This window comes from Daphnia carinata, chromosome 1 (genome assembly GCF_022539665.2).
Source record: "Daphnia carinata strain CSIRO-1 chromosome 1, CSIRO_AGI_Dcar_HiC_V3, whole genome shotgun sequence".
Taxonomy (NCBI): Eukaryota; Metazoa; Arthropoda; class Branchiopoda; order Diplostraca; family Daphniidae; genus Daphnia; species Daphnia carinata.
Window position 1 is genome coordinate 8,969,449 of NC_081331.1, and position 10,595 is coordinate 8,980,043.

The window sequence follows — 10,595 nt, forward strand, 5'->3', positions numbered from 1 at the left end:
TACAGACTTAATCTAAATCGATGCGAGACAATGACAATTTTGACTCACGCAAATTCTTATGCGCCAGCAATAAGTTTTCCATGGCGATACCTTTTTCTACGCGGGTATTGTTGGTCGTACTTTTCAAACGCTCACGCATTCCATAAACAGCCGCAGTTCGACAAAGTTCTCTGATGTCCTTGCCCGAAAAACCTTCAGTTAATCGTGCCAGTTGCTCCAGATCGACGTCTAATAACAAAACTAACTGAATTCTCACAACAAAATAAAAAAGAAAGGCTGTCATTTTCGTACGTATCAGTAGCTAAGGGTTCGTTTTTCAAGATTGTTTGTGCAATCTGCCGACGCTGTTCTGTACCCTACACAGTTAAGACCCAAATAGATTTACATTAAAAAAAAATTATTAATATTTTCTACAAATCCTGTCGTGATATACCGGAAGTCCTATGTGGAAAAATGCAGGCATTCGACGTACGATATCTTCATCGACGTCCTGAGGTCGGTTCGTTGTACCTAAAACAACTTTAGTCAGGACAACAGAAAAACAATTATTCTATTATTCATAGTTAATTCAAAACCTAGGATGTTCTACTAACCGACGCAACTTTTTTTATTGTCTGTGGTTAGACCATCCTGCGTATCAACATGAAAGCAACATTAATGAATAAATTCTCTATTGGGGCACATACAATTGGTGTTTTATCGATTACAATTGACCAGAAGTGCCTTGTCTGGGGTGTAGGGGAAGTAGGTAGGGGTTGGAACAAAAACCTCATTTTTGTTCCCTACGATTACAAAAATCGTCCTACTAGACTAAAAAATATATAGATTTGTAGCCAGTTATCTCAGCTACATAACAGTATTTTTTGGGTGGGTTCGGGAAAGATGAACGTTTGCTATGTGTAAAAACTGGAGGTACCTCAAAATGTTTCAATTGCCAATTCTACTCGGCAATTGAAACAGGGCGTCTGGGCAATTGAAACGTGGGTTTTCCCATAAGAGAGCTCCCGGTTTTATGTAGAAACTTAAATGTCGATATCTCAGAATCTGGGATACGTATTCTGATGAATTTTTTACAGTAATACGAAGAATTTTAATCTTTATTTTTTAAGATGTGTTATAACTTTATGTAGTAACTAGATATTATTTAATGAATTTCGGTAGTTTCGGCTAATACGCTGCATAGGGCTATAACACCGTTGCACGACTACAGTAAGGGGGACGCGCATACGGAAATCGCAATTGGAAAATGGTGTTCCAATTGCCCCTAGCATGGTTCTTTTACGGAGTTTTAATGTTTATAGGGGATAAAATTTAGCTAGGGAAAAATTAATCTTATCAATTTATAGCTTAATGAACGACGAATGAATCAAGACCTTTTTTTAATGATTTCCTCCATCGTTTTAGGTGTGAAAACGAAAAAATTGTCTGCCAAAAAACTACAAATGGACAGTCAAAAAACAACTTTCTGGGATAACTCGAAAACTTTTAGAGTCTAAAGCCTCCAATTTTTTCTAAAAATGTAGAACCCTAATTCCCGTTAGCTCAAATTTTTTAACGAAATCTCTTACATACTTTAAGTGGTAGAATTTTTGTTTCAATTCCCACGTGTTCCAATTGCGCCCTACCTCTCTTACCCTGGAAGGCGATCTTTCTTAATTACCGTAAAGGATGTGCTAACTTTCTTCCCTATTACACACTTATGACACATTCTTGGATAGCCAATGAAAACTCATGTGTTGGTCGCTGCCAATTGCATACCCAAGACCAGCAGCTGCGGCACAAATATGGCAAGTTAGAGAATGTTTCTGACAACTACTATACCCAGTGCGACATGAAAAGGGCCTTCACCATAGCGGTCGCTTCATGGTCGTTTGATTTTCTTGAACAAAGACAAAAACTCATCACCATTTTTAGAACAAAAACTTGATTAAATTACCTGGAACGAAAGAGAGAGTCAATTTCGTCGATAAATATAAAGCACGGCTGAATTTTTACTGCTAAGGAAAAAACCGCAGTTGCAATTTTTTGGCTCTCACCATACCACTTGCAATTTTAAAAATTTTGTGATTTTTTTTCCCAAATAACGGTGTGCTGTCGAATAAAACTTTCGAATAAAATTTCGAATAGAATAACGCAAAAAATCGAATATTTTATTCGTTATTCGTCGAATAAAAAGGTCCTTATTCGCATTCGTTATTCTTATTCTTTTCAAATTCGTATTTTGTCACTTCGAATACAGTTTCGAATAAGTAATTTTTTTGTACGGCAGGAAGTCTTGTTTTGATTGCTGTTCTGTTTTTTTTCTGAAGGAAGGCTAAATGCCATTTTTATTCGATATTTGATTCGAAAACTTATTCGTTATTCGAAAATTATTCGTATTCGCGAATAAAACGTCCATTTTATTCGTTATTCATTATAAACATTTATCATTTTATTCATTATGATTTCTCACAATCGTCATCCTAAACAAATTTTGTGATAATTAAGTATTGTCACGCGTACAAATTATAACGTAATAATTAAACGGGTTGCGCTTTACTCTATTTAGAGTTGTGGGTAGAGATTCACCCCTTTCACCTCTCTATAAACTTAGAAAAAAACGAAATTTCTAACGTAGTTGAGCATAGACGTTTGCTAATCGTAAGCATCGAGTATTTAAAAGAAAGGAGCCGCTTTTCCGTGTGTGAGAGTTTGGTTGGTGTGGTAGTGTGTATGCGTGTAGGAGTTTGATTTGCGTTACTTTCGACCGGCTTTTTATCCGGGTTGTGCTTGTCTTCTTTGATGCGGTGTGGTGTTGGACACTATCAGTGTAGTTAAGTATAGTGTATTCGTTGATAGTGGAAGTAAGTCAGTATATGCTGTGTTGGCGTATAGGGATCAGCCAGTGAACGGATTGGCATCCACATGGGGAACTTACGCAACGCCCCTGAATGCGTAACTGTGACGGTATATTTTTTACGTTTTTGAAATTCGAAAACTAAACACAATCTTCTCAGTCGTATACCATACCAATAGGTCATCTATTCTTATAGTTTGTGTAAAATCTAAGAAAGTACTAAATTGGAATACATCGATACGATTCGTTAAAAGTAACAAGAAAAATATTTAAAAAATGGACAATAGGAAAAGTTTCGATCTCTTAAAAATTTGGATGAAATCGAATTTGAAGCCACGTTACGAGAAATACCCGTTACTGATTATACGAAACACTCAGGAAAACTTACAACTTTTGCAGTAAAATAAATAAAGAATTTTAAATAGTACTAATACTTATATTCTAAAATAATTTAAATCAATATTTCAATCATTTAATTTAAGTTGTTATCGTTTGTGTCTATACGTGCTGCCCCTGCGCGCAGGGCTGTAGGGGGCACGGGCCTGCAAATTTAGTGAGCCCCCCCCCCCCTTTTTGTTTTCTTTTGCCCCTTTTTGGAAGGTAAAGTCAGTTCGCATTAAGTTGTTCACCCACAGTGGTCCGTTTTGTCTTTTCATCGAGTAACTTTGTCTCAGTTTGTTCCTTTGTCCCCAAATCAAGCGTTCTTTTTTTTTTGTTTATCCCCAAAACCCAGAAATAAAGCGTGTTTCTTTTTCTCACATCATCTCTTCCTTCAGTCATTCTCATATTCATCATCCTCATTTCTCTCTCTGTTGCACTTTATGCACGAGAGTCTGCAACAGTTTGTATTAAAAATTTTTCACTTTATTAAAGTAAAATCTCAAAGTAAAAGAATAGAAACCAAGAATCGAACTTTGGACTTCCAATATACAGGGTCTTTCCTTTGCCGCTATGCCAACGCTGTTGAAATTGTTAGAGAAAACACATGAAACAATCAATTGAACGTTATCAATACATTCCAATGCAAAATTTAAAAAATTAGAATTTTAATATTTATAAAATAGAACCTATTATATTTAATTTTATATCTACAGCTTCTAAATGCCATTCAGGCAATCTTACCAAATCAGCAACTTGAGAAAAGTATCTTCAATATTACTAATCCTGATATTTTAGATCTTAATTTTCAGTTATAGTAGTAGTCGCAGTCCTTTTGCATTAACGTTTTCTCAATTTGCTCAGTTGAAAGCTAAGATAAAAATATGACGTTAGGAAATCGAACCCTGGAGTTTCAATTCACTATCCCCTTCGCTATCATTATTCCAGCACGGCAGAATTCTTTCATAGAAAACTCCGTGAACCATGAATTTGATTTTACCGATTGGTTCCTATAGGAAGAAAAAAAAATTAGAAATTTGAAAATTTCATAAAAATTCTTTTCGTGGATTTGAAGCCAGGAACACCGATTATAAAATCGCATTTTATACCCACCAACCCATGCCATTATTAATATATTAATGAAGTTTAGTCACTACCGCTGAAAACTAATGTTGGGAATACTGATGCCGAATCAGCGATGCATTTGTATTCAGATTATCGATTCAACGCTATTTACTGATTGGGATAAAAGTACAATGAGCCGCTATATTTGAAATGGGGCTTAATTGTTTGATTAAACGACCTGTGTCGACCAAATATTACGCCTATTTTGGCTCCTCTGTTATTTATAAATAAAGATATTTATCTGAAATACACCAACCCACAGTTTATTACCGTGGAATTAAAACATTATTATTGTCTGTGAACGATCTCTAACGACAAACGTACAGATTCCTTTTGTTGCAATTGATACAATTTCTGGGAACATTGCATGAGCAGGAACATCTATCATGCTAATAAAAATCATTTTTTATTTTTTATAAATTGAATGAATGTAAATGATACTACCTCTTTCAAACATTGACCCGTCTTTGTTGTCAAACTTCCCTTGGCAAAAGAACCCTGTAGGCACGCAATGTATATAAGTCTTGTGAACCAATACCCTTTTATTGAAGGGGAACTGAAAATGGGTGTTGGTGTCACAAAGGTTGCACAAATTGGAGCTGTCACAAATGTTACAAACTAGGGAGCATTTATCTAAAGTACTTCCGTTGCCCTCAATGTAGTCCATATTATGGGTATTTCAACAATCATACACAAATAGAAGAAGAAAAACACGCCTAGAACTACTGAGAACAACTTGTTAACTGGGGCTGTGTATTTCGCGGGGTAACATGCGATAACAAGCTAACAGGTACCTTGGAAATTAATGCCAAGCAAAATAATTTCTGAAAGTTGACTCCTTTTGATTCTTCAAATTTTCATCTACCTCAGCGTTATGAGTCACGGAACTTTCATAATGTGTTGTCATCTGGCGACTTGTCTGGCTTTCTTTGCCAAATTCGAATGAACCGCCTTTTTGCTTGCAGGGAATTCGTCTGCTAATAACGAAGAGAGGGAATTAGCCGCTAGATGCTACGCCAAAATGTGTCATGTTGGCTTTAACAGGACCGTGTACCATCTTCTTATCTCTGCAAATACGATACAGATGCCCAGACCTGCCGTAATCGTGATTTTGATTAAAATTTTAATCGGCGATTAAGTCATCTTTGAATTATCGAATTCGGCGATTAGATTAAACAATTTTTCATTTTAAATTTTGATTGTTTTCCGATTATTTAGTGACATCTATGAAGATAGATGAGATTATATGAAAGTGTACTCATAGCTTGGTCGGAATTCCAGTCGGGTTCTTTTCCCCTTGAGTTCTTTATCGATACAAGTACTGTTTCAGTTCCATATCATTTAATTCTGTGACCAGCACACGTTCAACATTGTTCAATATTCGTCAACGTTCAATATTGCCGTATACGTAATACGTTTATAATATATTAAATATAATATACAGTACCTGCCAAAAGTTTCCGGACAGCCGAGAGCGGCTTATGGAAAAACCAGTTTTTCTTTAAACTCTTAAAAATATACTAATCATCGGACATAGATGATTCTGAAAATGAAATTTGTCCTTAAGATTAGTTTTATTCATGATTTTTTTTTGGGAATTTTTCTTTCACGGGAAAGGCCCTTTAAAAAAGCAGGCAAAAGTTTCCGGACAGTCGAGAGGGCCAGTAGTAAATGGGGCTACTTTGGCTTTCATGTACGCGACGATAAATGGGGCTACGAGGGCGTTTTTGGGCTTAAAAAAAAAAGGCATCATTTAAACTATAATCTAATATGAGATTTTGCATATCATGCCATATGCAGAATCACTATAATTTTGAGTTAAAAACGGCAAATTTTTATTCCAAGGTAATTTGCGCTATCTTCTCATCCCGCATAGTTGCCGATTTTCCTATTCCTCTACATAATAAATCGGAGCGGAAAATTTTTTTTAGAGCCTATAGCTGCTGCTGCTGCCGCCGTAGCGCCCTTGAATATTTTCCGCTCCGATTTGAAAAGTAGATAAGTAGGAAAATAGGAGGAAAGTAGGAAAGTATTACTAAATTAAATAAATATAAAACCCCTTCCGTCCTATCCCGCCTATGTAATATAAAGAGATGCAATTCAGAAGCTTGCGACGCGCGCGTTGTAGTTCGCACGTTCAATTACAGAGTGTGAAATTTGTAAATTATGACAGTGAGAACTGCAAGTCATTGTGTGACTAACAGCACGTAACAAAATGATTACAGTGAACCATTTCACCATCGGTACACTGATCGACACTCCACCACTGGACAACAACCCATATTGCTAGGGTACAATCATTCTTTTCCTTGTGCAGGCGTTGCGGCGCACCGAGCTCAAACTAATACCTAAATAGCCAGATACACCATATCCCTGAAGCCGAGTACTATAGCAATGGGATTTTGCCATGACTCCAACGAAATCAAGAAACAAGTGTCTTTGCTGTTGTATTGACAAACCTTTAAGATTTCTTCAAGTACAGACTCGGGGATTTAGCAGTTGCCAATAGTGACATGTGGATGAGGATAAGTTCTAATTAAACTTTGATAGCGAAGAAGTCACGGTGAACGTGTTTGACTCATCGTTGGGAAAAAGTTGTTTTCCAACACAATGCAGTTATACAAATTTACCGAAACACTTTCTGTCAAAGCTTGAGGTTTCAGAAAATCAAATTCAGGTATCATACTTCACCAACTGTAATGTGAAAAGTGAGCGACTCGTCTTCGGTAAACAAAAGCTTTCAAATAGACGAACGATTGCCTCGACCTTGGTCAGTATTACTCAAGTCCCGTTTAAATTTAAGAGCTGGGTAAGATTTTAACATAAAAAATGGTCAAATAACAAAAAAGGGCAGCACTTTCTTTAAGGCGCGCAAATTTTGTACTTAGTTAACTGACTAAATATTACAGGTTGTTTTTCCTATAACCCAAAGTATTGAAAACAGATGCAAAACTCGAGACAAGAACGGGAAAGAAAAATTAAGACCGAGATCGAGCAAAAGTTTGGCTACGCATTTTCTGCACAAATGGTTCGCAATCAAGCACACAAGTTGACGAGAGCAAGGTGGAGGGAGAAAAGCCAGAGTTCAGGTTCTTTCCACGATAAAAAAAAACCGGAAAAAAAAACAAAAAAGGAAAAAGAGAAAAAAATAACAAAAAAATTTTGACCCGCTTACAACCAACGCGCCCAGATTTTCTAAAAAAAATTAAATTAAGACAATCCCCTCCTCATGTACGCTAGAGTTAACAATTCCTATAGTCATTACTTGTAATTTTTTTTTTAGGTGGAGATGGCTAACCAAGAGAAAATGCTTAGTATGACCCAACACAAGGTTGTTTTAGTACCGGCACAAAAACAAAGGTTGTAGAAGAGTTCGGCAAGGATGATTTATTTTCCCGTCCAATATCCCGCCATTCCCCACCCTTGCATACGCTCTTTTCTTGAGTCATGAATTTACGCGTTGCTCTCGTTACTAGTGGCGTTCATGGACTGTCCTTCGACCTGAAAATAAACAATTAACAATCAGTGAATCTTCTAAAAATAAAATGAAAATGTTTGGAAAATTAGCCATGATATAGCTCGCTCACATAATTATCACAAATTTCGTAATTACTAGCATAGCAAAAGTTGGACAAATACAGAGCAATGCATTTAGAAAAATCTTAGCAAAAGCTTGTTGCTAACCTTTCCTTCAAGCCCCTCCCCAGAACGAGGCCTGGCTCCGCGACTGCGACCGCCACGTCGTCCTCTGAAAGGACGACCACCACGGTATGCTCCACGGCTTTCACCGGGACCATCTTCTTGAACTCCTTCAGATGATTCTTGTCCGGGTCCATGATCAGAGCGGGCTCCGCGTCCACGTCCATAATAGCCACGAGCACGAGACCGGGTGCGACCACGTCCGCGAGCGCCATCGCGCAAACCTCCGCGAGCCCCACGAGATTTATTATCTTCTCCCGCCTCCTTTCAAAAGAATTCGTAATAATTAGAAATTAAAGCGGAAAATAAAAAATAAAGCTACCCACATTTTCTGCTACACTTCTCGCATCTACTAACATTTTCTGCTTAAGGACAATCGTCAAATTTTTTTTACCTGATCGGCGTCACCTTCCGCGTGGGGTTTCTCAGCAGAAACTTCTTCACCTTCGGTGTTTTTACGGGGGCGGTTGAAATAACGAGGACGGTAACTCATTCCACGGAAGCGCCCACGGAAACCACGTCCACGAGAAGGCCCTTCTCTGGGAGCGCTCATTTCTTCATTTTCTTCATCTCCTTCACCACGCTCTTCAGAATGATCTTTCCCATCTGTAAAGAAAATTTTATTGGGCGCTTACATCCAGATTCCTTTAAATCATTTTATAACCTTCATCGCCTTCGCGACGAGGTCCCCTTGGTCTACGTCGGTAACCACTTCCCAAACCACTATTACCTCCGGCAGCGCGTCTGCGGTAGCCATACCCTCCTGGGCCACGCCGGTCTGCTGCATACGGAGAACCCTACGTAAGAATATAGTTAGCTTAAAAGATTATTTCGTTCACAACGTCAAACACACATGAACCTTAACAAACAACAACTATGAACAACAAAATTATGTCAATTTCAAAAGTGATGAATAAAATTTTAAATTTAACACAAAACTGCATCATCCTTGCAGCTTACCTTGACTGGTTCACCTTCTGGACCAGTAACATTGGCTGCTTCGTGGCCTTTCTCCCCCACAACCACGTCAAACTCTACAATCTCTCCATCCCCAACACTCCTAACAGCTTTTCTTGGGTTATTGCGTGATATGGCCGTCTATGTGTGAAAAAAAAACATTAATTATTGCATTCAATAATGGAAAAGTAAGTTATAAACCGAACCTGATGGACAAAGATGTCTTCTTTAGTGTCATTCCTGAATAATAAAGAAATAAACAGAATCATCAGTTTTAATATACATAAAATACAATTATCTAATGAGCAAATGGTAATACGATAATACTTGATCAATATAAAAAAAAAAACTTAAAACAATTTAGCTGTTCATAAAGCACAAGTTCTTCACCGGTTGATAAAGCCATATCCACTCTTCACATTGAACCACTTGACCACACCCGACACTTTGGTAGCTAAAAATAAAAATACAGAGGTAATTAAAGTAAAACAAAATGTACGTTTTAGTGAAAAACTGAACGTTAACAAAAGATCGGCATGACATCGTCATGGCGGCACTGGGACTGAGGCGTCCTCCATGATCCGTGCACACCACGCCGGTACGAATTATTTTTTCTTACAAATTTCGGAAAATTTCTACACAATAATCAACTTTTGTTACCGATGATTTGCTTTTCCGGGGCAGCCTTTGGCTGTTCGGGCTGGTTTTCCGGGTCGGCCATGATGTTTAAACTGGCTAAAGATGGTAAAAAGGACCCACACTCCTGCTTGATGGTACTGCACGCCCTTCCTTTTGATCTATCAGTCTGTGCTGTTCTTCTGCAGACGCTCAAAGCACGCCAAGTTAGTGTAGTGGGCTAGGACGCCAACAAAAATAGCATTTTAATCGATTCGTAGTTTTGCCGAGGAATCGATAATATTCAGTGGAGGGATTAACTATGACTGAAATGCAAAAACGTGTAATTTTTCACTGCGTGCTTGTAAAAAAAAAAAACAAAAAAAACATTTGAATCCATTCAAAATTCATTTGTTCGCCATCGAAAAAAAACTAACAATGTTTCTGATCATCCGTTAAATAGAACCTAGGTCTATGGGGAACAGCCCCCAAGTTCGGATGCCGTTCAAGAAACTTGGCTAACGAGGAATCGCCTATGCCCTACTTTATGAACTCTATTTAAAGTCCTAGTTGGATTTCAGCCCATATTGTCTGTACTTTGTTGAAAAAAGTCTGTTTCCAAGGTGCGTTAATAAACAACAATTTTTGAAGAGTATGGTCACTGAGAAGCCATTTGAAAAAGAAAAGCACAAAGAAACATGATGCATTATTATTCGTTAAAGTAAATTGATGTATGGTGTTTGCAAATTTAAGACCAAGTTGTGTTTCCTTTCAAACCCTGATACCCGCGGTATTATCGAAGAAATCTGGTATTTTTCCGCTTACTATTCTGTTAAAGACGTTCATTTATTGAAGGCACCGTGATACTTCGTTAAGTTACGCACAAATTTGAATGTCATAGTTTAGTACCTGTACATGGCGTTGGTGTTAACAGCAACAACACTTACAATGTTAATAATACTGAGAACATCTCTTACTAAAATAT

The 10,595-nt window shown here is 37.5% G+C and overlaps 2 protein-coding genes across 4 annotated transcripts; both read right to left on the bottom strand.

Annotated features, from left to right (window-relative positions):
• Positions 1-7: 7 nt before the first annotated feature.
• LOC130696033 (outer mitochondrial transmembrane helix translocase-like) lies at positions 8-7,023 on the bottom strand. Its single transcript, XM_057519103.1, has 7 exons — positions 6,970-7,023; positions 1,937-2,043; positions 1,822-1,879; positions 594-630; positions 434-519; positions 278-356; positions 8-228 (listed from the first exon to the last, which is right to left on the bottom strand). Exons 1-7 carry the CDS (start codon positions 7,021-7,023, stop codon positions 8-10), a joined length of 642 nt encoding a protein of 213 aa, XP_057375086.1.
• On the bottom strand, positions 6,774-9,828 carry LOC130692073 (Y-box factor homolog). Of its 3 annotated transcripts, none has more exons than XM_059497191.1 (8): positions 9,656-9,828; positions 9,386-9,449; positions 9,202-9,235; positions 8,999-9,136; positions 8,769-8,835; positions 8,433-8,644; positions 8,024-8,302; positions 6,774-7,840 (listed from the first exon to the last, which is right to left on the bottom strand). In XM_059497191.1, exons 1-8 carry the CDS (start codon positions 9,714-9,716, stop codon positions 7,793-7,795), a joined length of 903 nt encoding a protein of 300 aa, XP_059353174.1. In that variant the 5' UTR covers positions 9,717-9,828; the 3' UTR covers positions 6,774-7,792. The 3 variants fall into 3 exon arrangements, with proteins under 3 accessions (XP_059353174.1, XP_057371145.1, XP_057371137.1); XM_057515162.2 differs by having other exon boundaries at positions 8,024-8,299; positions 8,703-8,835; positions 9,656-9,826; XM_057515154.2 differs by having other exon boundaries at positions 8,703-8,835; positions 9,656-9,825.
• Between the last annotated feature and the right edge of the window lie 767 nt (positions 9,829-10,595).